The sequence below is a fragment of the Rhagoletis pomonella genome, unplaced genomic scaffold, assembly GCF_013731165.1.
Source record: "Rhagoletis pomonella isolate Grant_MI unplaced genomic scaffold, Rhpom_1.0 Rhpom_scaffold_00012, whole genome shotgun sequence".
NCBI lineage: Eukaryota > Metazoa > Arthropoda > Insecta > Diptera > Tephritidae > Rhagoletis > Rhagoletis pomonella.
In genome coordinates, this window is record NW_023458566.1 from 7,852,272 (window position 1) to 7,879,615 (window position 27,344).

The 27,344-nt window shown below is 34.7% G+C and overlaps 3 protein-coding genes and 1 long non-coding RNA gene across 4 annotated transcripts in view; 2 read left to right on the forward strand and 2 right to left on the reverse strand.

Moving 5' to 3' along the window:
- Window positions 1–7,650, reverse strand: part of LOC118747761 — a 117,134-nt gene extending 109,484 nt beyond the window's left edge. The window contains exons 1-2 of the long non-coding RNA XR_004993980.1: window positions 7,177–7,650; window positions 6,149–6,563 (exon numbers count right to left, since the gene is read on the reverse strand). This is a non-coding gene — a long non-coding RNA (uncharacterized LOC118747761). The remainder of the gene's footprint in view (window positions 1–6,148; window positions 6,564–7,176) is intronic.
- A 367-nt stretch (window positions 7,651–8,017) lies between these two features.
- On the forward strand, window positions 8,018–8,778 carry LOC118747763 (peptidyl-prolyl cis-trans isomerase-like 1). Its single transcript, XM_036481889.1, has 2 exons — window positions 8,018–8,188; window positions 8,248–8,778. Exons 1-2 carry the CDS (start codon window positions 8,100–8,102, stop codon window positions 8,693–8,695), a joined length of 537 nt encoding a protein of 178 aa, XP_036337782.1. The 5' UTR covers window positions 8,018–8,099; the 3' UTR covers window positions 8,696–8,778.
- On the reverse strand, window positions 8,685–10,013 carry LOC118747762 (BLOC-1-related complex subunit 6). Its single transcript, XM_036481888.1, has 5 exons — window positions 9,576–10,013; window positions 9,434–9,523; window positions 9,178–9,374; window positions 8,956–9,116; window positions 8,685–8,900 (listed from the first exon to the last, which is right to left on the reverse strand). Exons 1-5 carry the CDS (start codon window positions 9,934–9,936, stop codon window positions 8,855–8,857), a joined length of 855 nt encoding a protein of 284 aa, XP_036337781.1. The 5' UTR covers window positions 9,937–10,013; the 3' UTR covers window positions 8,685–8,854.
- A 1,333-nt stretch (window positions 10,014–11,346) lies between these two features.
- LOC118747764 (homeodomain-interacting protein kinase 2) overlaps window positions 11,347–27,344 on the forward strand; it is a gene marked incomplete at its 3' end in the record, with an annotated part of 159,952 nt that continues 143,954 nt past the window's right edge. Inside the window, 1 exon segment of the mRNA XM_036481890.1 lies at window positions 11,347–12,058.

The window sequence follows — 27,344 nt, forward strand, 5'->3', positions numbered from 1 at the left end:
AAACTGACCAAAATAACGCACTCCTATTATTTTGTGGACCACTGTATATGTACCAGCATATCTGTAACCGAAAAATTAAAACTCATTACAACTTAGTTGCCCTCTTCCACTGAATGATAATCGATCACTTTGCACCATTAAAAGTCGGAAAGACTGAATAGTTTTACGCTCGAATCGCCGTTTACAACGCGCAACACACATACACACACACACACACACACACGTACTTCCGCTGTGCTGTCGAAAATGTGCAACTTCCGTTTCTTATTGCATTACAATCCACAAAATTCTTCCTATCAATTGACTTGCATAGTTTTTCTCCGCGCGCCATTATGATTGCTGGCAGGCAGCAACTTTTCTCGACAAGCTTCTCCCTTTTTTTTATATTCTTTGCGCTGCTAAACTTGTGAGTTGTAAAATTGTTTTACGTCAAAAGTTTTGAAAATTTTCGCAAATTACTTTTCGACCACTAATCGGAGCATTTAGTTTTACTTCATTGTACACAACTTTTATATACTTTCTTTTGCTGCTACTTTTGCTTCTTCGATTCTCTTCTCCGCGTCGATAAGTTGTGGTTACTTGGTTGAGTGCATTGTGTTGCATTGTATTTGAGTATGTACATGAATATTATTGGACAGCTTGACACTGCAATGTCGCACAGCAGTCAAATGTCCATGCACAACTTTCAACCAGTCTGCGCTTAAATTTTTTGTATGTACTTCGATTACTGATGCCTCTATGATGCCGTCTGGTCATTTTCATGCTATCAAACGTTGCATACTGTGTCAGTGCTTTATTTGCTTAGTCTGTCTTAACGACCGTCCCTACATTGCTCATTGAACTCTAACCGGTCGCGCATTCAGCCAAAGATTCCATTGAACTCTGCGGGTTTGGTGGGCTATAAGCATTATTTTCAGTATTTCTTTAGCGGTCTCAAGCAGCTCAACTTCATCTTATACTCGTAACTTTACCTCAGCAGGAAATCTCAGTTGCTTGGCATTACTCAGTATCGCAACGTTTTGTTCCTAGTTCAAGTATTTGTACCTGTTATTTAATACGTTTTATACTTTTTTCCTTCTATTTTGCTGATACGCAGAAGTGCCCAGAATTTTAGTCGAGTCTTTAAAGCTTCGGTTTCTTAAGCAGCCTGTTTCTTGTATGTTGGCTTATGGTTTTTCATCCAAATGAAGTTCGGGAGCGAGCGAGTGGCGGATAGCGTTTTGGGACGTGTGTAATCCAATAATAAGATCCAAGATACGAGAGGTTTGCTGACCATAGGCCTTACCACCAGGAAATCTCTTAAGACGGTTCTATTCGCTGCAGAAGTTTTACCTAACTGTAGCCTATGTAGATTTCTGATTTTCTGATTTAAAACCCGAAAGTAATTGAGGAGCAACCTTACTGCTAGTTGTCGCTCCTGCGAACAACAATTAATAGGTTTCATGCCAGACATACAGGATTAGGTTGCTGCCTAAAATACCTTCAGCCCACCTTACAAACACTACAAGGAATTTAGTATACGAAATCTTATCATTTAGCTTATCATATACAGACGATAATTTTCCTGAGAGCATAACTCCCAAGCGACAAGCTATTTAGTGGAATAAGGGAGACTGGGATACATAACGTCGTGGTGTAAACACATTCAAGAACGAGATACCAAATGCAAAGAAGTTTTTGAGGGTCTATATTATCACGGAAGATAAGGTAACTGGAGCAATTCGATCCTACTAATCGTACAAACTCCTTGGCCTCCAATCTTTAGCTGACAGAAGGTTGTTGTTGTTGTTGTAGTGGCTATAACAACCCCGCCTAGATCGGCTAATATCTCAGTCATTGTCGTCAAGCTCAACTAACCCAAGAAGCGTACAGCCTCTATAAGGTCTGTCTACAAGGACAGCGGCATCTGTTGTATGTGGTTTTCCAAGCACACGAAGAGATGTTTCGAGTTGTGGGGTGTCTCTCCACATGCCGGACACTCATTTGGCACATCTGCGTCTAATCTGCTTAGGTATGAGTCCATATATTTGCATACAATATTCTATCTGCCCAGAGATATCTAATCTTTTTCAAATTTAGGAATCTAATATTAATCTCAGAAATCTTAAAATGTTCGTTGAAGGTTGTTGTTGTTGTTGTTGTAGCAGCATACAAAGTCCCCAAAGACTTTTTGGGGAGTGTTGCTGGAGTGACAGTCCTTGGCCAGATATAAATCTGGGTCATTCCGGTTACCTAGACCCGACTGTCGTGGGAACGTTCGTTGAAGGTTCGCATAAGTCACTATAGTCGTACAACGAACCGATAGCGAGAGTTTAACTCAAACTTTATTCAGAGGTCAAGATTTGTATGAAACGAAAAAAAAGGTTGGTTCAATAAAAAAAATAATCCGGTTTATTCAATATGCGAAAAATCAAGATTTCAAAAAACCGCCTATAGATGTCCAAAAAAAAAAAAACGGTGGAAACCGGTTTGGAACAACCGAGTCTATCACTTTATTAGCTGTACTTTTGTTTAAGCGCATTATTTTTCCATTGTATTCTTTCTATGCTGTGCTCAATACAACTTTTGTATTTTTAAATATTTGAAGGCATATGTATGTACATACATATTTACATATATAATTTGCCATACATTTGTAGTTTATTTATTTGACCATTCTTTTAGAAATTTAAATTCTTTCTTTCAAGTTTACACGAAAGCATAGGTAAATAAGAATATGTGAATGCATTTACATTTATATGTGCATACATACATACATAAGAATGTATGAAGAAATGAAACTGCATCTCTTTTCATAAAGCAGTTTACCCACGCATTCCACGGATATGCTCGCCATGACATGCGGCGCGTTAATTCAATCCAGTCCAATAGCCTGCACCGTCAACTTCCAATACCTACACACTCAATACTGGTATTCATCCATACATACTTAGTACAATTTGTACTTAGTAAAAACATGAACTTGCATACATACATACGCACATACAAAGTGCATTCAAGCCCAAAATATGCATTCAAGGGCTACAAAACAAATTCAAAATACATACTTACATTAGACTGCATCACGAAAAGAAGTTGCGGTTTTTCCAATACGTCCACCAAAGTATTTTGTAAAAATATTAAGATTTACGAGAGCTGTACCGATTTGAAAATACCCCAAAGAATTTAGTTTTTTTATGAATAAAAATAGTTTCTCTGAGTATTTTTTGCAAAAACACACCTCGGATGAAAAAACAGTTGAAGCTTAAAAATCCTGCATAGAAATATTTAATAATGAGGTTTTTGATGCTGTTTTTTAAGATTGTTTTAAGAAAAACTTAAATAACTTGGCCAGAAATATACCGATTTGGACTTATGATGTATCATTGGTAAGGTATTTTCTCACCCTTTTTATTTATTTGCAAATAAACTCATTCAAAGTATGAAAGAGAAAGCTAAGATGAACGAGCGTCATTACAAGTTGAATTAGGATGTATTGATATTTTGAATTAGTCTATTTGTAAAGAAATAAAAAAGGCGAGAAAATACCTTTCTAATGATACCTCATAAATATAAATCGGTAAAGTTTTGGCTGTTATTTAAATTTTTATTTTTTTTTTTTTAGGTCCAGCTCACCTAAATCTTAATATTTTTGCGCAGGTCGTTAATTAAAATAGGTTTTTTTAATTTTGCTGAAAAACAGTATGTACTGATTTTTTTTATTTTTTTGTGGGGAGTGATGCAGTCTAATGTACATATGTACATACATATCACAAACATAGGTACGCCACCACAAAACAAACTTTGACGAAAGAGTGGAACAAAAAAAAAATACCCTAAAAGACGAACACAAGTCAAGTGTTGACTGTCCCTTAAGCATTCCAATTGGTCTGGAGTTGGTGGCCCACTGAAGCGGTGAGTGGTACTTAAATTTCGTTGAATTTTTATCGCAACGCAAAAACAAAATGACACCAGTGACAACCAGCGTAATTGTCTTCATTTCTGTGGTTTTGTTTATTTATCTGTGTTATTGTTTACACATGGTTTTTATTTTTATTTTTGTAAGATAAGAACTTTTTTGTTTTTACTGTAATTAGTCGCATTATTTACTTTTTGATATACGAGTATTATTTATGTATGTATATACGTATGAGCTTTTACGTTTTTTTTTTATTGAATAGCTAAACTGCGTTGAACGGACAACTTAGCGCACATGCGATTGATGACTTCGTGGAAGCATTTACAAATGCAAACCGTGTGCACGGTTGCCACTTGTATCACAATATACAAGTAAAAAGGCTTAAAATTAAATAAAATAAACCATTTTTTGCCGGCCAACAAAATTATGTACAATGACTCAAACAAGTGATCACGTGTTGATTTTTCTTTTTTATATTCGTAATGTTTTTCGAACACTTTTTTTTGTTATTTTTCTATAAAAATACCGTCCATGCTTTAACCGCATGTTTCAAACTTTATACAAAATTTAGGCAAATTCAACAAATATTCATCAAAATTTAAATTTGTAATCTGAATCTTGAGAGCTTTTTGGGTATGCAGTTTTATAGCCCATACAATTTTAGTCTAATAAAGTGCAGGTTTCAACCGCCAAAAAAATCGCGTAAGTTTTTGAGAATATTTTTTTTTTTGTTACGGATTTGTGTACTTTTTTCTGTACAAGCGTGAATTTCTTATGAAATAAATGCGGGAGACCGTAAGCAATAAAATTTAAAAAAATCAACGCCAGTTTTTATAAAATGCACATGTTACATAAAAACAACACCGCAAAAGCAGCCTCCAAACAAAAATTCTCAAAAATCAACGCGATTTTTTAGGCGGTTAAAACTTGAATTTCATTTGAATATAATAGTATAAAACTGCATACCCAAATATGTTCTAAAGATTCAGATCAAAAAGTTGAAATTCTGATGAAAATTTGTACAACTTTCCTAAATTTTGTATAAAGTTTGAAACTATGGGTGCTGCTTATTCAAACGAATGTTGCTTCAAAATGGCCCAAAACAAACAAAAAAGCACAAACAACCAAAAAAGGCCCATATTTTGTACAATTGTACCAAAGTGGCAACCGTGACCGTGTTTATAGTGGAATTTGAGAAGTAAAGAGGATTGGTTATATGAAATCATTTTTCGAAGATTATAAAAAAGGGCATAAGTACAGAATACGGGCCGTTAAACTAGAAAGAAAAACAAAGAAGTGGACGTGGTCCGCCCTATTTTTCTGGTTTTAATGGTACACCAATTTTTTGGTGCAAACTTATATTTTTGGGGGCTAAGGAGGGGCGAATGTGAAATTTTCTAAAAACGGGCCGTATTCTGCACTTGGCGCTTTTTTCTGATTCTAATAGTACTTATACAATTTTTTTGGTGCAAACTTATATTGTAGGTGCTATGGATAGACACAGGGGGAACTTTCGAAAAAACATACCGTATGGTGCGCTTGTTCAGAAAATAGTGCAGGCGTTGTTATGTATTATAGGACCGTAGTGAAATAGTTAGCCACCTAGCACCCAGCCAAGGATTGTCGCCCCAGCAGTATGTTTAGAACTGCTTTTGCGGAAGTTCTATGGTGTTACACTAATACAGGCGGGACTTCCAGGGTCGGTTTATCTATCAATCGTGGTCGTCAAGCTCAACCAACGGTAGGCACAAGCAACCATGTGAAGGGGTGGTTGGGGATATCGGGCTCGACTCCGGACCAGTAGCTGTTAGGGGCGTGCAATATCCTGACCGAAATTGGGCCAGAATAACAAGGGTCTCTCTTGGCAGGTACTCGTCGGTAAACTGTTGGAATTTTCTAAAATATCTCTTTGTGCATTATGAAAGTTTTATCTATAATATTTAACTGAAACACATACATATGTACATATGTACATTGTGGCTCATAATTCAATAATCACTGAATCATGACATTGGCTGCCGGGTCCTAAGAGAAAAAATGAAACGGAAAATTAATTCAAAAACATGTGTCTCGGAATTCGAGTTTAAATGGACGTAACTATGTATTTTAACATTGACTACGTCCATTTAAATTCGTATTTATTTTTACCAGTTACGGCCTTTTTCTGAGGACCAGTTGATACATATGTTCATGTCTATGTACATAAATAAAGATTTCAATTGAAAAACCAACATTTAAGTGGGTACTCACTTTGCGAATCATGGAACTAAATGCCAATTTGCTTTTGTTTTTAGGCGCGTGCAGGAGCAGATGTAAGGCTTTTGGTTATTTTGCTGACTCCTTTAACATTTTCATTGTGCGTTCCACTGCTACACTTGTAACCTTAAGTAACACTTGTTTTAGCCCTAGCAATTGGTGGCTGTTTCATTAAATTCTCAGCATCAGTGCGAAGATTTTGTAAAAAATAAGAGGCTCAAAGTCTTAACACCAATGAGGTGGGATTTTTTGCTTTTGTTTTCACATTTTTTTACTAAATACCTGTCTACTCGTATTTTAGCGGAGCGCTGTTACGCCTTACCACTCAAGATTGATATTGTATTCATACACTTTAATAAATATTTTAATACTGTGTTCCGATACATGCATTTCTATGCAAATATATTTTCTATAAATATTAGTGTCAAAATTATATTTATCTTTTTTATTTTATAGATTATATTTGAATTAACATGTACATAAATATATAGTAGATGTACATATCTATGTATGCAAGTTGGTATTGTTCGTATGTATTTGCGCTTGCAATCATTCATATGTAACGATAGCAAATGTAATGATTTCCCCCCGTTTTCCATTGACCTTGGCCGCTTTTGGTCCCATAAAATTTTGAATAGCTATGCACATGTGCACATATGACGCTGCAATCTGATTGATTGATCTCGTTATTCGTTTGGAAAGTAATCAACATTTTTGTAAGGAACGCAAAAACGGATAGTGCATTAAAACAAAAAAATATATAATAAATAAAAGTATATAGCAGCACATACATATACGATATTTACATACAGCATTTGCTATTTCATGAATGCAACTTTCACTTTTCTTCGGATGCACTCTCGCTGCCGACATTTCCTCACCACCCACACATAACGGCGCCGTCACTAAGCCGGTGCTCTGCACTTTACAAGCGATATTATAAAATTTAATTTACTTATTATTAATTGACAAATTTACGCTAGTAGCGTGGGTTATCTCGCAAGGTTCAATGTGTTGTCTACCTGTAAAGGTGCGCTTCACATTTTGATTTGGTAATGGGGCCCAGACAGTTGTAGGTAGCTGCGTCGCGGTAGGAGATAGACCGAACCGAAGAGTTCATTGCGTAAATACAACTTTTTATTGAATTTGCAATAAAACTTTGCAACACCTGACATTTGTGCAATTAGATGTGATGTAGAATGCGTTTTCTTCTTTGCTTCGTTGTCTTTTGTCTGGTGAAAAAAGGATTAGCAGAAGGTGCACTTATTACGAAAACTGGTTTGCCCGGGACAAGAAATTTTGTACGATAATATGCGGAGACAATTATTCGCTTTTTTCAACTGTTTTGCTTAATTCCTACATTTTCCCCGATTTTTAATTTACTCCGAAACACCGATGTTGTTTTTCCGCAAAATAAACTTAACTTTACGCACACGAATTGTTGAATGAAATAAAATTGCATGAACAAGAAACAAAATGACAAGAGAAAAGAGAAACAAGAACAAACAAGAAAGCAAAACAAAACAAAAACGTCAAACTTGCTGGAATTTTTCTGGAATGTACAGGGTGATAAACGCCTTTTCAAGACATTCGAATCGGGAATCGGTTAAGGTTTTTTCACTTGATTGGCGACATCTATATCTGAAGTTGCATTGGAGCCGTAGAAATGGGAAATGTTGGAAAATCTGTTGATTATTCATTATTTCATTATTAGTTATAATATTATTTATTTCTATTTAAATAGTTTACACATTTTTTCTACTCATGGGATCTCCCTTTCATTTAAATTTACGATTTTGTAAAATTTTTTCTGATTTTCGCGCTGGCATCACCGTCCTACACAGCGACACCTGTCAATTAAGTGACAGCTATTTGTTTTGATTTCATCTTCTTTTGCAACAATTTAGAGGAGCTTTATTTTAAAGCTAATTTCAAAGTAAACAAAATGATAGCCACCACAAGTAATGCTGCTGCATCTGCTTCAGGAATACCAGATAAGGCATGGCAGCCACACTTTGTAACGCTTGAAACGACGTAAGTATACTTGCTTTGTAGCTTCTTTAACACTATCTACATCTCGTTCATTTGTACAGCATGGGCGAAATTACTGTCGAGCTTTATTGGAAACATGCGCCCAACACTTGTCGGAATTTCGCAGAGCTATCGCGCCGTGGTTACTATAACAACGTGGTTTTCCATCGGATCATTCGCGACTTCATGATTCAAGGTGGAGACCCAACCGGTACAGGTCGTGGCGGTACTTCAATTTATGGCAGTGAATTCCCCGACGAAATTCACCCAGATCTCAAACATACCGGCGCAGGCATTTTATCAATGGCTAACTCTGGTCCAGACACCAATGGTTCACAATTCTTCATAACACTAGCACCCACACAGTGGTTGGACGGAAAACATACGATTTTTGGACGGGTTTATTCGGGAATGCAGGTGGTGAAGCGCATTGGCCTGGCTGAGACAGATAAAAATGATAGACCTGTAGATAGCGTGCGCATAGTAAAAGCAAAAGTAGAAAAGTACTGAGTGTCCATGCAACATCCTTTATTCTAGGCGTAAAACAATAATTATAATAAATAGCAAAATTATTTTGCTTGATTTTAATACTATTTAGAACGATTTTGTGATTAAATGAGGGGGGCAGGCGGGATTAGGTAGAGTACCGTTTACCACCAATGGTTGATCCTACATAGTGCCATCGAGCATATCTACTAGGCGCTTTATTTCCCGGCTAAAAATACGGTAAGAGTAGAATTTTTATAGTAACTTACAACTTCTAGACTTACATTCGTTGGCCTAACTGCTCGGTTGGCTTCATCGACTTTGTGATTTCCTCTGTCTTTGCCATTATAGTATACATACATTTGATATTAGCATCCATACTATCGGTTAGTTTATTTACTGCATTTTTATGCACCTCTACGTTATCTGCTGTTATTGAAGATATCTAAAAGAAGTGATTTTCAATTAAAAATCAACGTAGGAGTAAGTTAAAAAGGTATTCCCACAGAATGCAGCAAATTGCATAGATTCTCCATTAAATTGTCCACTGAAGCAGCCAAGTATTGTGCCTCGATCTCAATGTCACTTAGGACATTTGCATCAATTTGAGGTCGCTGCGTTTGCAAGAAGCGTCGTGTTAGCAAACCACCGCTCAAATTCGCCCCAGAGGGCGTGCTATTGTGCGAAGCATAACTCAGTTGATCTATAAAACGAAATAGATGCAAAGTTAATGTTACAGTACAATCGAATTTTTATAACTACCATTTCGTATTTTTTCCTCTAGATTATCAGCCACAAAGTGTCGCATTTGTCCATCTGCACTAGTAGCACCTTCCAGCTCATAAGGGAAAGCTAGCACAAAGACCGCTTTAAAAAAATCAAGAAGTAAATTTAGAAGCCTTACTCGAATCACAATGTAATGAGTTGGGTCGTCTTGGCGTCTTACTATCCTCGTACGAGCTATCTTTCGAATTGGAATTATCTTCGTCTTCGTCATCATCCACATAATGTTCTTCTATGCTACTTTCCCCTTCTATTTTCTCTGCCGTCCTGGTTGTCGCCATTACATCAGCCGCGCTAGCATCCATATCAGGATATCGTGCCAAGAAAGGAATTTCACTGTACGATGAAGCTTCCATTGTGCTAGATGAAGCCTTCCTAGTCTTTTGCTTTGTCCTTTCTACTTCGCTATCGTTCTCGTCGTTAGTTAATTCTGGTATGCCATAGCGTGGTCGTATTGGAATGTCTTGACTTTTACGGGACATTTCCGTAATAAAATATAGTTGGTATTTTTATGACTGCATCCGAATTGTGCGAATTGTATACATTGATAAGCAAAAGGAAAAAAAAACAAAGAAATATCAGCTGATATCTGCATTGTTGCCAACTTCGTGCTTTTCGCACTAAATTTGGTGATTTTCTTAATTCAAAACGCGAAAATTTTTGAGTTTGGTGCTTGTTAATTATTTATTAATTTGAATTGGCATACCGACAATAAAATTTTGTATGCCCACAAAGTCCATTAAATCCTCCAATAAAAAAAAGGTGGTGCTTTTTTCGAGAAAAAGGTGATTTTTCTTGGGATTTAGTGTTTTTTCAAATTCAAAAATTGGCAACACTTGATATCTGGGTGCATTGGGTTAACCCGTCAAAGGCACAAAGAAAGAAATTTATATAGATAAGTTGCGAAATTTGTAGAGGTCACATATGGAATTGTGGTAAGGCATGCATATTATCAGATGTTGATAAAGAGTGGATTAATAAAAATCACAGAATCGTTAGGCACAAGTGCAGAAAAGGGCCGGTTTTCGAAAATGCCCCCTTTGACACTCCATAGCACCTGCAATATAGGTTTACCCCAAATAAATTTTATACCATTAAAATCAGATAAAAGGGGCGAACCGCGCCCACTTTTTAGTTTTTTCCAGCTTAACTAGTTGTATTCTGCACCTAAGCTCGTAAGCGCACAAGTGCAGAATAGGGCCGGTTTTTCGAAAATTCCTTATTTGCCTCTCCATAGCCCCGTATATATAAGTTTGCCCAAAAAAAAAAATATATACCATTCAAATCAGAAAAAAAGGGCAAACCACGACCACTTCTTCGTTTATTTTTTCCAGCTCAACGTGCCGTATTCTGCACTTATGCCAATCGTTATCACTATTTTGAAAATAATTATTAACTTTAAATCTAGCTTGCATTTTCTTCAGTGTAGTACATTCAATGAACTTAGCTGAGGTTGATTGTTTGATTTTTGTCGCCGAAATGAGTACAACCGAATTGTACCTGAGACGACACTAGTCTGGGAAAAGAGAACCGCATCAGTTCAATAGGAGAAACTAACGAGTGTAAGCGGGAGCACCAGCTTGATGAGGAAGTTTGTGGCCATTGTTGCTGGCACTTGGTAGGGTTATGTGCAGCCGTGTTAGTAGTAACTAGTTTTTTGGCACATTTATCCGCCAATATACGAAGTCAAGAGTTTCTCTTAATATTTACAAAGAAGATAATTATTTAAAAATGCGCAACTGTTTATTTGATAAAATGTGTTAATTTTTTGTACGAAATTATATGCAAGGCCTGACTTAATGTGCAATCTCGATCAGACAAATTATCTATTTTTGATACTTTTTAAATGCATCACTGTGCTGGTGTCCTGAATTTTTCACAGTTTTGTCGAATCGTCGTTGAGTGTTGGTGAACGTGTCGCGTGTACGCGTTTGCGAGAAATTCAGTGAAGCAAAGTTTAGTTTATTTTAATAAAAAAATAGTGTATAGAAAATATTGCCAAAAAAAGAAACTATACCAACTGTATATACATTTAGATTCACACGAATATACTCAAAAATAATTTGTAAGTGCGAATATAATACGAAAATGTTCGTATAATTGCAATTTCGTAACCTAGCCGCAAATAGTTCTCGATCGTTGGCTAGTTGTATGTATGTAGTGGGCAAAGCTTTCACATTGTAGAAAACTATAATTACTTTGCAATAATTCAGTGGATCACTTTTAAATTATGCTAAAATACAAGTAGATAAGATGTCAAATATTGACCATAATTGAAGTTACTTAATACGCTAAAAGGCAGCGAAGACGAAAAATACACCGAATAGCAGCAGCTGCAGTCGTGGGAGCAATTTGATACCATAAACGTCAGACTACTCGTAAAGGAATAGCGGTGTGAAAGTGTAAAATGTAGTTGGGTTAGAGAAAAAGTAAAATAAATAGCCAGAAAAACAGCGAATAAAGGTTTTCGGATGCTTCACAGACCAATTTTGGCACAACATCAGACGCCGTCGCGCCGCCCAAGTTTCGAGAAAGTGTAGCACATCAAGGCAGAGCAGCCCCATTTTCGTAAAGTGATGAAAATTGTGGACAGGCCAGCAATGTGTACGTATACTCAACCGCAGTTATATACTTATTTAACCCCGCTTTTTCCGGTTAACCAACTACCCATTCAAACCATTGACACTAACTTTTACAGGGTGTGTCTATTAAAAAGTGGTAAAAGTTCACTTTAGGGGAACCTGCCCAAAACTCATCCAAAAAAAGTCGTGAGGGGTGTCCAATCAACGCGTTTTTATGCTAATAATAATACTTCGGAAACGGATATTAACTTTTTTAATTAACTCGAAAGTTATTTGCAAAAAAACACACTTTGCGTACTTTATTATGGATGAATTTCACGCAAATGAATGGGGCAAACTTTAATATAAGAACCTCCGATTGTAGGGGTTCTGGAGACCCCTTTTATAAAAATATTTATTTATTTATTTATTACGGTCGTATGACCTATATGCATATAAACATATATAACAATTATGTATTACAAATCCACATTTATACATTAAAAGCACATATAGCGTAATGTTAGTTTTCTTTTACAGCTTTTAAAATTTTTATTTTAATCTAGATGGTAATATAGCTTATGTATGTATAACTATCTACAGATATATGTAAATATCTAATAGCATCATTTTAACCCTGGAAGTGCTTCGCCATATTGATTCTAAAGGTGAATACCCAACCCTGTGCACTCTTATAGTTTTCAAGTAATTTGTTGTAAAAGTTGCGAAATTCACCAAATATGTTGATGCAAATTTCATCACCCAATAGTGTTTGAAATACGTGTTTTTGTTGTAAATTTGTTGTGGAAAGAAAAAATTTGTAGCTCTTATTTGTTTTGAAATATGGTATGTAGTGCTAACTTGACACCGTACACCTAGTCGATAGAATTGAGATATTGTAAAGGTCACAACAGCATTATTTTTTGCTTTTTTGTTGTAAATTTGTTGTGCAATGGTATGTAGTGCTAACTACAAATTTTTTCTTTCCCCAACAAATTTACAGCAAAAAGCTACAATTAATGCCGTTATAACCAGGGTACGAAAATATAAACTATATTGTACGTTACTATTTCGTTTCGTTTATTACTTCAACAGTTCGGTACAATACGAAAACAAAACGGCTGAGTTCACTTTGGCGATAGTACACTACAGTAGTTTAGTAGTTACAGACGAAACAACAAACGAAATGATTCGTGCAGAGAAAAATATTAGTCTGTTCCTTTGAACTTCGGACTAAAACCTGTGAAACTGTCAAACTACAATTTTACTCTCTCAAGTGAGAGTAAAAGTAGAGCAGATGCAGAAGTGCACGGGAAAGCAAAAAGCACTATTTCCTGTAAAAACGTCAGTCGGTTTGGTTACATGTCATTGGTACAACACTGATTTGGCTGAAATATCACTAAATAATTATTAAAATCTATACATATTCAAACGTTTCGTTGTTTACTTCCATTTTTTTTACAAATATAAGATACTTTGCTTTCACCGCTTTCGGTTTTTGTTTGCACATGCAAATCAGCTGATCGTTTGACACTTTTCATGAACTTACAGGAAAAAAAACTCCGGACTAAATCCTGTAACTTCTGACTAGGAACAGTTGCTCAGTTACTATTTCAAAAGTGTTCCCACTTACAGGTTTTATGTCAATAGGAACGACTTCTTGTAAGTTCTGACTAAAACCTGTAAACCGGACTCCTATTGGAACAGACTATATATGTATGTATGTACACATATGCAATAACTAAACACAAAATGAATAGCTGCAATGAATAAAAAAATAAAAATGTTTTTTAATTGAATTGGATATGAAAATTTACAGAAAAAATATTTCTCACTTAATTGAAACGTTTGTGATATCACCCTATGGTACAATTGTCACAAACGAAAAGCAAACGTTTCTCGTTGGGGAATTTGACAGTGAATCTTACAACTTGTTTCTGACTATGTACAAAACTGTACAAAACCACAAATGATATAATGATCGATTAGCAAATGGGAATTGTTTTGTACAGTTTATTTTCGTATTCTGGTTATAATATCCAACCACCAATAACCATTTGACAACTAAATATTATGTAAACGCAAGGTAAGCAAGTAAGAAAACTTGAATACTAATAATCAGGGAACGGATTTTTGGGAGCTAAAAACCTATAAAAAAGGCAAAATAAAATAACGAAAAAGGCTGGAAAAGGCAAAATAAAAAAGCGAAAAAGGCAAGAAAAGGCACTAGGTATTGCAAAAAGGCAAAAAAAGGCAAAACAAAATAGCGAAAAAGTTCCTGCACTAGGTATTGCAAAAAAGCAAAATAAGATACTAAAAAAGACAGAAAATACGAAGAACAATCAAAAAATACATTTATTTTAGAAATGTTTATATTACAAGTAAAAAGAGAAAAACTATGAACTAGTTTCATTATATGAAAAATTTGTACTTTGAATCTTTGACTATTTTATCCTTTCGAGTTTCTAACTCATAAAACTTTATCTGCATAGTTGTCGTAAAATTGAACCACAAGATGCATTTTGAAGATTTCTGGCAGCATTTTCATTCGATTTTCGCGATGAAAAGCCTTGAATGTATGTACTAAATATGCGCTCGACAAGTGGAGCCCAATTTAAATATAGAACGTTTGAAACGTTCATATTATCAGGAATAAGGGCGTTTTCCTCGCCTTTTACAATTTTATCCACACCCCTTATTGTCTCCAAGCCTATGTTAGCTGAGAAAACGGTTTTGCATTTTTCCAACACCATTTTGGTAAGAGGTCCCTGCGCTCCTATAAGCCGCATGGGCATGTGTATATTTTTTAATCTTAAAAAAAAAATTGTAAATGCTATAATCACTTTTTTAAAGGTAGAAAAGGCTAAAAAAAACACATATCTTAAAAAAAAGGCAACATGAAATGTTTATATATGGAATCAAGGAAAGCTAAATCTTGGACATTCTTAATCGAATATACTCTATCTCTTTAGCAGAAAAAAAGGCAATTTCCATAAAATCCGTTCCCTGCTAATAATCTTAAAAACTACAATTCTGCTTTCTGGGTTGCCGCACCTAGAAATGGGTATTTTTGAAAAGGGGTGGTCTCCAGCTTTAAAACGGTACCAATGTTAACCCTAAAATCGGAGGTCTTTAGATTGAGGTTTGCTCAAAAAAAGATAACTCCGAGTACAAGGCAATTTTTACCGGAGATCCACTATTAAATATACTGTTATTCGCGGTAAAAAATTACCTTGGTCCGCGGTAAAATATGCCACGGCGCGTGTGAATATCCACTGCCTAAATTTAAACGGTTCTTAAAAAAAAAGATGTAACCAACGAAATATTTGAAGACGTACATAAGTAATAATTCTTAATGGAATGGATTTTAATAATTGTTGAATTATCCTTCAGTCAAATCAGTGTTGTACTAATGACATGTAGACAAACCGATTGACGTTTTGCTGAAAAAAGGGCTTTTTGCGTTTCCAATTATTAATTGTAATTTTGCGTTACCCAATTGTAGTTGCTCATCCGTTACTTTCACTTGACCGGCCGTTTTCGACTGCTTAAAAATCTCGCTTGCGCTCTCCTTTTTTCTGGCAAGGGAGAGAGAGGAGGCATACTTTTTCATTTGTAAAATGTCGGCAAAGAAGAAGGTTCGAGCTTTGAAGGCTAAGGGCCAGTTACTCAATGTCTGGTTAACACTAATCTCCGGTTAAACATTGTTATCGACGTATTCGACTCCATTCAGTAACAGGGAGTCGGTAACGTCTATAACGATGTTTAACCAGAGATTAGAGTTAACCAGACATTGAGTAACCGGCCTTACATTTTTATTTGCACCAAAATAAAAGATGTTGCTACACTGAATAATTCTGCGAAATGAAAAAATAGCTTTCAAATAACAAAAATGACAGTTTAAAGCACTGATGGGAACTGCCTTGCCTGCGGGCAAAGCTCTTTTAAGCTCTCTATATAATTCGTATAGGCCAGCGATGGGCAGAGAGAGCTTTTACTCTGCATGCGCCTATACAAAATGTATAGAGAGCTTAAAAGAGCTTTGCCCGCGAGCAAGGCAGCGCCCATCAGTGTTTTAGGCGCGTGCAGATTAAAAGCTCTTTATGCCCATCGCTGGATTAAGATAGATAGATAGTTGGTTTAAGGTAAGCGAGAGCTCGCAAACCGCTCGGTATGCGATAAAAAGCATGCTTCGTACTTTTTATTGCCTACACGTGCAGGATCTTGCATGCGTCGTCACGCAAGCGAAATTTTCCAGCACGTGCAGACGGCCGGTGAGAGTATAGTGAAAAAAGTACTTTTTCCTGCAAAAACGCCAGTCGGTTTCTTTACATTTCAGGTACAACACTAATTTGGCGGAGAGATCAGTAAATCGTCGATCTTTTTGCAAAACCGCCCATCGACCAGTTGCAAACCCGCCCAAATCGCCGTTGTGGCATAAATGAGATTTGGTAACCCTGAGCTCCAACAGATTTGTAAAACAATGAATAGGGAAAATAACGCCTATCAAGGCAATGCCTTTAAAGCAAAAACAGTTCTTTTCGCTCTCCTGGAAAATTTGAGTGTCGTAAGATAGGCGGTTTTGGAATTGGTCGATGGGCGGTTTTGCAAAAACATCGCCGAAATGATTATTAAAATCTATACAATTGGATAATTGCGTACACATTCAAATACATTGTTTTTTTTTTAAATAAATGTAAGGTTCTTTGCCTTCACCGCATTCTGTTTTTGTATAAAATGCAACCCTGCCTATCGTTTGACACTTTTCATGAACTTTCAGGAAGAAAAACCTCGGCCAAATCTTGTAAATTCTGACTGGGAATAGTTGATCTCTTACTTTCTCAAAAATTTTCACAGTGACAGAAACTCCTATGTACGGGAACGACTTCCTGTAATTTCAAACCAGGTATTTCTTAGAGCGCAGTTATTTACTTGCTGTCTCCACATGCAAAAGTTTTTATCTTGATAATGTTATCCGGCAATATTTTGCCAATGGAGACCGAAAACTTCGTGGCCGCAACATTATTGACACTTAAATATAAAAGCAAACATTTAGCTGTTTTCTATTAAAATATTTGTTATTAAGTCCATATCTATCGTCGCCTGGGTAAAAGATTGTCGTATATTAATTTCGGTAGGTTGTGGGAAATCGCGATTGAAGTTTGGAATACAATTTCTCAAAAACGCGAAGATAGATTTTCTCCAAAGTCTCTGAAAATGTTTCTAGTTCACAAAACTCTTAAATTGTTTTATTTTTAATGTTTATTATTAACTAGTTTTGAGTTTTTGAAGGATTTTCTTTAGTAAAATTTTGTCGTAATCGCCATTTGTCCACAATTTGGCCCCCACTTTGTATGAAATACGAAAAAATGTGATCAAAATTTCTACTAAATTAACGACACTTTTTACTCAATATCTCGGAAACTAAAGGAGATATACAAAAATGGAGAACACCATTTCAAAGATATTGATTAGTTTAATATGACTGCATCACTAACTATATTTTTACTAAATTATCGAAAAAATTGTAGTTAATATCTCGGTAACTAGAGGAGATATCTAAAAACTGATGACACCAATCGAAAGACCTTATTTCAAAATATGTAACTGCATCTTGAACTAAAAATCTCAAAATGGCGCTTACGACAATCTTTTACCCAAGCGACGGTATGTACTTGGATGTGAAATAGCAAATTTTCTATTTTTTTTTTAGTGTTAAATACCGGCAAAAAGTACTTGTTAGAAGCCATCTTACAAATGCTTATATCGGGATAAAAAATGTCCATGCACAAGTATTCGGCCATATTATGGTTGTCGATGTCGACGTCGATGTAATTTTTTCATCAAAAAATAGCCCTCGTAAGTCCAACTCCATCTACGCTGACCATAGTATTTTTGCGAGGAACACCTTTTCTCAACGATAAAAGGGCCGATGGCCTCTGATCGAATTTATAACAGGCAATAAAATAGCAAAAACTTTTGCTTGTGGAGACGGGCCCTTACCTTCTCTCTCTCTCTTTATCAACAGCAAATTTGATATGTTTCTGCCCACTTCCACGGTATGCTATGTATGTAAACGCTCATGGGTAACAACGCTCATACTATGTATGTCCTGGAGTATTGGAACGCATAAAATAAAAAAATAAAAAAACAGGTAACAGGCAACAACACATAAAATTTGTTCAAGATGGATTCGTGCGAAAATTGCGAGTTAAACGTAACGTTATTCCTGAGAATGAATGAAGACGAACTTAAAGTATTCCTCATTAACCACGGTGTTCTAAAGAGCCAGAAACTTTGTCCGAATTGTGGAAAGAGTTGTATCGTGTCGGGAAAATATTTTATTTGCCGCAAAATCCGAACGGAAGTAAAACATAAGAAAAAGAAAAAGATTCAGTGCTCATTTAGGCGCAGTATATACAGCGGTACATTTTTTTCCGGCGCTCAACTTAGCCTGGACCAAGTTTGTCGATTCGTACTATTTTTCATTACGACGAATCAACCCAAAACCAACTTCCTCCAGGAGGACATAGCCATCAGCCGACATACAGTGGTCGACTGGACCAATTTTACGCGGGAAGTCTTGATGCATTGGGCAATTGAAAATAGCGACGGTATGCTAGGTGGTGAGGGGAAAGTGGTCGAAATCGACGAGGCTCAGATAGGCCAGCGAAAGTTCAAAAATGGAAGATGGATTGAGGGACAGTGGGTTTTCGGCTGTATAGAACGCGATACGAAAAAAATGTTCGTCGTGCCCGTCAAAGATCGTACCAGAGAAACCATGCTTGAGGTAATCAAGCGAAGAATTGCTCCAGGGTCCGTAATCTACACGGACTGCTGGAAAGCATACGACACCTTGGAAGAGCATGGGTATACTCATGCTCGTGGGAATCAGAGTCAAAATATTGTAGATGCAACAACGGGAGCGCATACTCGAAATATTGGGCGACATTGGCGTGAACTGCGCTCAAAAGTGCCAAAATATGGCAGAGTGGAGGAGCACTTGGAAGGCTATATTGCCGAATTCCTTTTCCTGCGCAAATACCCGAAAATCAGTGAACGCATTCACAACATATTCAAGGCAATAGGCTCCTTGTATGCACCCACTAATTAAAATAAACTTGTAAGTAAACAATTGAAAATTCATCACTAAATATACTTATGTAATTAGTTTTAAGCTCAACGATTTTTAAAAGAATGGCAGCACCAATTTCCCTGAATTTAATTTATATTAATTTACCTCTCAATCATGATTGTTGTGTGGATTGATACTCTTCCTGACGTTTTTGGATGAGTTTTGCGCAGGTTCAGCAAAAGTGGCCAACTCTACCCATTTAACCTATTTTAACTTTTACAGAGTATATCTATTAAAAAGTGAGCAAATGAAATTCTACTTCCGACGGTCATAAATTTTCAAAATTAGAATTTTTTTGTCGAGGGTGTTGCGGGTGTTTTTCCATGTAAAAAAAAATTTTTATCATGTGTTATATGGAAGAAAATGCGCAACACCCTCCACAAAAAAATTCTAAAAAATCAACGGTAATGTTTAGCGACTTGAAACTTGCACTTTATTATACTAAAATTGAATGGGCTACAAAACTGCATACCCGAAAATTTTCTAAATAGTCTAATTAAAAATTTTGAAATTTTGATGACAATTTTTTGAAGTTTGATTAATTTTTTTGCAATTTGTGCAAGCTTTGCAACTTTTGTTATTGTGGTTTCTGATATAGATTGAATTATATTTTAAATGAAAATTATTAAAAATAAATAAATAAACATAATTTGCAAGCAATATCGTTTTGAATTTCGTTGCTAATTAGTTGCACGCATCTGTATGTATTTTGTTGCTATTCACAAAATTATTAAAAATAAATAAATAAACATAATTTGCAAGCAATATCGTTTTGAATTTCGTTGCTAATTAGTTGCACGCATCTGTATGTATTTTGTTGCTATTCACAAGCAATTTCGAATTTTTATTTGGTATTTATCCTATATGCCACTCCCATTTTCCAAAAGACGCTACATCCAATAATTTTATTTCTTGTTCAGAGATTGCTGTGAGTGTTAACTTGGAATAAATTAGCGTCCTTGGTTATTGAAATATCCGAGTTTTCGTATATCTGAAATTTTACGTTATATTATGGGAATTACTTAAAATTAAATCGGTTACCGAGAAACACCTTCATGTGTATGTAGTTATGTACATACCGTGTCCTAACCGCCGAAAAAACTTAAACGACATTTTTTCAAAATTTTCTTTTTGATGCAGCACTGCTTCTGCTTACGTTGCTTTGGCGGCTAGGGTTCGCTATGTTGTCATAAATGGGTGGTGCCAGCAATTATTTACAATTATTTTCCAAAAATTTCATAATTTTCTTATTTTATGCCGAAATTCTACTTCACAATTTTTGAACAACTTCCCGATGACCTAGAGACTTGAAACTTCACAGTTGGCTCAGCACGCGATGACAATGCAATACGAAAGATGAATTAATCTGATAGGTGGCGCAGTAGTCGAGATTTTTTGAAAACCCTATTTTATAGTTCGATTTAGTTCATATTTGGAACGTACATATATAAATTACATGAAAAGGAATAAATCCACAAAAAATTTTGCCAATAGGTGGCATGTATATATTTGGTAAACCAGTACTTATGGTCCAATTTCGCACATATTTAAAAATATCTGCTTTTACTATGAACTTATTAAATAGAAGAAGTCCGTAACATCTTCGGCAGAAAAAATTCTAAAAAATCAACGGCAATTTTTAGCCATTTAAAACTTGCACTAGAATTCAATGGGTTACAAAACTGCATACTCAAGATCCTTTTAGAAAACCGAATTAAAAACGCTCGAATCTTTAAGAAAGTTTGTTGATTTTTTTTTATTATTATGATTTTTTTTTTAATATCGCGCCAAGGTTCAATCTTGGATTTAAACGGCTTTTCCTAAAGAATGAACTATATTAAAAAAAAATAAAAAAAATAAATAACCACAAAAATTTAAAACTTGTCAAAATTGGTTCGGCTTTAATTTGTTCGACTACTAGCTAACGTGAAAAACGTTTCGCATTACTATACATATTACTGTACATACATACATATATGAATAGCTGTAACTTTGTTTTCAAATTTGTGAAATGTGTGAGTTTCTGTGTCTGATTGTCAACAGTGCTAAGGCACTCCGCACATTAAGCGCCTAATCATAGCAGTGTAATCGTTTCGGCATACTAAAGTATGAAGCTTTTATTCCGAACATATGTATTTGAATGTACATTAGACCGTTCGTTAAAATTAAAATTTGGTTTGCCGGGCGGAAAAAGATAAGTTTTGGTCTAAAAATAAGCAGTGCAAAATTTTATTCGAATATGATAACTCTAAGTACTTGCGCGTTGCATTTGAAAATTTAGAAAACCATATGCACTCTGGGAAAAAAAATTCTAACAAAATAGTTGAAAGTCGTGAATTTTATAGTCATTTGCCATGTAAAATAACCTACACAATCTGAATATGAGGTCAAAAATTAAAAAGGTAGAATACGTTTTAAAAATTTGCGAAATTATCGTCTTTTTCAAATTGAGAAAACAGCATTTTCAATTTTTTCCAAAAATATCCGGTTGTGATTATCACACCACAAAAAGATCTCCACCAGATTAAAGGTCTTTGAAATCCCTACGAACCTGCTATACAATGTTTTGCAATCAAATTATCAGTTTAAGAGTTATCTGCCAATTTATTAGTGAAATCGGACACAATTTTAAGTCGCATCGTTATTCTACTGTGAATTACACCTAACAGCTGCAAACTTGTTGTTCTTATTTTTATGCTATGTTAAAGCTTATTTAATTCCAAAGTATATAGATCCAAATTTTTTGCAAATCGATTTGAAAATAGAAAAGTTATAGCAAATTTAGTAAATGACATTGGATTCAAGCAAAACAACTTACAATAGGTTTGTTTCATTAAGCAATAGTTTTAAATATTTTTTAAAAATTGTTACAAATTATCATGCTTTGGCTAGCAAAAAAGTTGATAAAATAAGATAAATTGAGATAGCAAAATAACATTTGATTTTTAGATAAGGTTTGGAAGTTTCTGCGGGATACATTTATACTTGTAAAACTGAAACAATGGTACTTATTGAATGTACTATGTATTTATATTATGATCCTTATTTTCAAGTAATACTACGCTCAAAATAATGTCTAATAACCGCTGGAAAAGCTCATCTGGTCAACCTAGTGCCCAGTAGCCAAATTCAATAAAATGTGGCCAAATTTGATAAGAAAAGAATATTTCAGAGAAAGCTTGTAAAAAATGAAACTATATTTCATGATTTTTTAATAAACAAGTGCCGATTTATTGTGTAATGTATATTTTTTTTGATATGCTTCTACAAATTGAAGCACCAATTGTTTTTACTCCTCATTTTTTGTCAATATTCGATTGTAATCTTTCATAAATTTAACACCACGCTCAGCTGTGTCATTTACAACGAATAAATCTCGACAAAATTCGAGAGCGTCTATATAATCTTCATTTTTTCCCCATTCGGATGGATCCATCCGTAAGAAGTCAGAAGACAAACCAAAGGCAACGAAGAAATTTTTAGTTTTGTAGGACACGAAATCTCTAATAGTTTTGCCAATCAAGAGAGCGGGATTTGAAATTACTCTATCTTCACTGAATTTTACGTTTGGCTCGACTGCTTGCAGTGCCTTCACCATTTCTCGTTTTTCCTCCACTGGCACATCATTATCAAAAAACGCTAAAGCTGTTGTCTCCGGCATTAAGTACCATAAATGACTTTTGAACTTTTTCAAAACCGCATTGGATACCACTGCATCAGTTTGGGCGTACTCAATTTCATTTTGTAAAAATTTTAAATCTTGCATTGGAGCCTTAATGGGATTTGTGCACTAGTACCAAGCTTTCATATAAAGGCGAATGAGGAAAATGCAAATATCTCGTAGACTATTAAATTCTCTTGGCGTCAGTTTGAACTGTTCTCGAAAAAGAAATATCTTCAGGCAATAAATAGCTATCGACATAAACCGCGCATGGGATGTTGGACCACCTAAAAAAGCAAATGCTAGCTGAAGCAGCTCCTTGTAATCCCCGCGAATCTGGACTTTCTGAAGCTCGTACGTACAAAAATGATTAATGTCTTCCCACTGCAGCTCTGTTATTTTTGAACGAACAATTTCGTCTTCAAGTCGACTTTTAAACATATGGTTGAGGTTGTTCCATTCAGCAGCAAACCGATTAAAAATTGAAACTTCTGGTGCGCTGGAGGCTAAATATTTTGTCTCGAAAACGTGCCTCAATACGATTTCGAAAATGTGGTGGCGAAAAGCAAGACTAATGAGATTTCGCCCGAGATGCTTTTGCAAGAGAATTGATGCCCCCTTTTTTTACGCCCGCATTTACGGAAGTGGTATCAAAACTCATACCACCAACTCGATCAATGAGGCTCCATCTGATTAAAAGATCGCGAACAGCGCTCGCGATATTTTCACCAGTATCGGGATTTACAACTGCAGCGCTGAGAAATTTGGACGTTCCTTGATAGCTCAAGAGAATTGCAATTCACTCCACTTTTTGCGTGCCAACTATGTCTGCCATTAATTTTCCGTCCCAATGAACGACCACTGATCTCACATTCCTAATCTATGTATCGTCGCCTCAGAAAACGGATGACGAATGTGCAAAATCACGATTTTGGGATTTTGATGCAGATTTACTAAGTTGGACATGCTCTTTCGATTTCTGCAATCCATTTTTTTATATCTCCATTAGTTTTTGAGATATTTCGTGCGCATTTTGTCGTATGTTACATAATATTAATGATTGGGTATGCCTTTTGTTGTATGTGCTGAAAATGCGTCACATACGACAAATTCCCATACAAACGTACCTTTTTTTTAATCATAAAACGTTTGTCGTATGTGGCACATACGACAAATTCCCATACAAATGTAATCTTTTTTTAATCATAAAACATTTGTCGTATGTATCGCAAAACTTTGAACGTACGACAATTGGATGGTCCTCTACTATAACGATACAATTAAAATTGAAAATTAAACTAAGTAACTAATTTTAAAATTTTAAATTTTTAAATTTTAGCTTGCACTGAGTCTCCAATGAAATGAAAGAGATAAAAATGTACAAAAGACTGAATTTAAGTATTGTTTTTTGTTTTTATATAAAGAAAACGTATGTTCGTAACATATTTACAGCATAAGAGATGTACAGATTTTTTTTATTAAATACATGATTATGTTTTTGTTATGTTTTTTCTAATAAGTAATCATTATTTAATAAATATGTCTGTTTTTTTCATCAAATTATACCATCGTCGTTGAAATAGATACTTTACTATTGTCGTATGTTCTGTGGACAAAACAAAGTGGTGAGTAAACGCTACTTACGACAAATGTATACGGAATGAAAAGTAAATTTTCTCATTAACGTTAAGAGATATTAAATGTAAAAATATGGGAAATCAAAACTAATAACACCAACTACGTCTCCTTCAAAAGTTACAAAAATCTACCGTACAGTTTCGGATTAATTCGACCTTAAACTTCAAAGTCAATTTTCTCAAAACCGTGTTTTGTAACATTCGACATCCGTTTTCTGAGACGACGCTATGTATGTACATATAAAATTATTGCAAAAAAATTCATATATTAATAACAAAAAGAATACCCAGAAGAAATCACTACAATTACGTTTTCATTAAACTCCGCTATAGAAGACTCAAATCCACGTTGGCGGTTCTATTTTCGTTGTTCATATATTGATGAGCGATTGATCACAAATTCGTCCGCCTCAACACCAAAAGCTTCAGCTGCTGCAACCAAAATATGTACTGCCTTCCCGGAGGATACTTTGGCATCGTCCAGTAACCAAAATAATTTTTTTTTTGTTCCACATCATATGCCAAAGTTTTTTTTTACCGTCAGTATAGTATATTTTATTTAAAAGAAAACATGCGATATTTGCTATTTTGTTTGTCCGTAAACTATAGGCTTAAGTTGTTCTTTAAAATGTCCACAGATACATATGTATATTTCTTCCTGGAAAATTGTATTCTTTATCCTGTAGAAACTTTATCTGTTATTTTTCTCTCTAAATTTATCCCTTTTTTATAAACTTTTTTGCAGTTTTTTTCGTATTAAACCGCCAAGCCCTGATAATTCGTAACAACTGTTCCAAACTATTACAAACTATTGCTTAATAAACAAACGGTTATTAGACATTCTTTTGATCGTAGTATTACTTGAAAATAAGGATCATAATATAAATACATAATGCATTAAATAAGTACCATAGTTTCAGTTTTACAAGTATAAATGTATCCCGCAGAAACTTCCAAACCTTATCTAAAAATCAAATGTTATTTTGCTATCTCAATTTATCTTATTTTATCAACTTTTTTGCTAGCCAAAGCATGATAATTTGTAACAATTTTTAAAAAATATTTAAAACTATTGCTTAATGAAACAAACCTATTGTCAGCTGTTTTTCTAATTGCGATGTGCATAACATGCCTCTGGAAATGATATTTTAATTTATTTTACAATCAAATGTGCTGTACAGTATCGATATGTTGCTAGAATCCAATGTCATTTACTAAATTTGCTATAACTTTTCTATTTTCAAATCGATTTGCAAAAAATTTGGCTATATACTTTGAAATTAAATAAGCTTTAACATAGCATAAAAATAAGAACAACAAGTTTGCAGCTTTTAGGTGTAATTCACAGTAGAATAACGATGCGACTTAAAATTGAGTCCGATTTCACTAATAAATTGGCAGATAACTCTTAAACTGATAATTTGATTGCAAAACATTGTATAGCAGGTTCGTAGGGATTTCAAAGACCTTTAATCTGGTGGAGATCTTTTTGTGGTGTGATAATCACAACCGGGTATTTTTGGAAAAAATTGAAAATGCTGCTTTCTCAATTTGAAAAAAACGATAATTTCGCAAATTCTTAAAACGTATTCTACCTTTTTAATTTTTGACCTCATATTCAGATTGGGTAGGTTATTTTACATTGCAAATGACTATAAAATTCACGACTTGCAACTATTTTGTTAGAATTTTTTTTCCCAGAGTGCATATGGTTTTCTAAATTTTCAAATGCAACGCGCAAGTACTTAGAGTTATCATATTCGAATAAAATTTTGCACTGCTTATTTTTAGACCAAAAGACATCTTTTTGAGCCCGGCAAACTGTATATTTAAAAAAATAGTTAAAATAACGAACGGTCTAATGTACATGTACATTACAATTCATGATAATGTTTTCGCATAATCAGAAAAGCTTTATGAACCGAAGCGCCAAACATTGCCAGGCGCTAGCCGTTTTGAAATCGTCATTTGTTTACTTTTTTGTGTTGGAAATAAAAATTATTTGTCATTTCAAAAGGAATTAATTAAAAATTCATGATTTTGTGTTAAAATTCGTGCCGATTGTATTAAACCATAAGCGTTCGTGCAATATTTCACTGCAGAAATATTTGCAGAATTTGTAGTTGAGAAAAAAAGGCCAGAAAATTTGTTATGTGTGGAATGTGTTTATTAACTGATGACATGTGCAGGGCACGCAAGTGTGCAAAAGTCGAGTCGTCATGCGTTCGTTTCGGCATGGAGAAACGATTACTCTACTATGATTAGGCGCATAATGTACGGAAGGCCTTAGTCTTCGTTCATAATTCAAATGATGGAAATCGTAACAAATGATGGTTCAACAATGTAATCAAAATCCGTTAATTCGGCTCAGGAAAAAAATTAATAAAATAAAGAATTGCGGCCTTTAATTAGAATCTAAAGATGTAAATAGTTTATTATTTATGCACGCGAGCCTTGGAAAAAACAACTCCAGTCTATTTCGGCCAATTTCTCTTTGGATCACTTAATTTTTGAGTCCCATCCAATATTGAATACATTTAACTGATCATAGCTGTATGTTCGAAGTATACAAATATGCATATCGAAAGAAAGGGAATTTAATCGTCTTTACAACGATCTCAATTTTTTAAAAATCGCTTAGTATTTTTTTTGTTTCAAATATTTTTTTTTTATAAAAAAGTGTATTTTTTCATATAAATGTGTTTTTATTAAAATTTTTATGTACGAATTATACAAATATTCATATCGAAAGAAAGGGGATTTCATCACCTTTACAACGATTTTTAAATTTTTTATAAATCAGTTCAAAATTGTTTGAAATATAAGGAATTAAATTTTTCGAAGATCTAGACTTTGACCCCTTATAGCACCTGTAAGATAAGTTTGCACAAAAAAA

Bases quoted from the DNA above. Each gene is read 5' to 3' on its own strand.
- LOC118747763 (XM_036481889.1), top strand. From the start codon at position 8,100: ATGATAGCCACCACAAGTAATGCTGCTGCATCTGCTTCAGGAATACCA. The intron at 8,189-8,247 runs GTAAGTATACTT...TCATTTGTACAG, and splicing joins TTTGTAACGCTTGAAACGAC to CATGGGCGAAATTACTGTCG.
- LOC118747762 (XM_036481888.1), bottom strand. From the start codon at position 9,936: ATGTCCCGTAAAAGTCAAGACATTCCAATACGACCACGCTATGGCATA. The intron at 9,524-9,575 runs GTAAGGCTTCTA...TCTTTGTGCTAG, and splicing joins CTCATTACATTGTGATTCGA to CTTTCCCTTATGAGCTGGAA. The intron at 8,901-8,955 runs GTAAGTCTAGAA...CCGTATTTTTAG, and splicing joins GAGCAGTTAGGCCAACGAAT to CCGGGAAATAAAGCGCCTAG.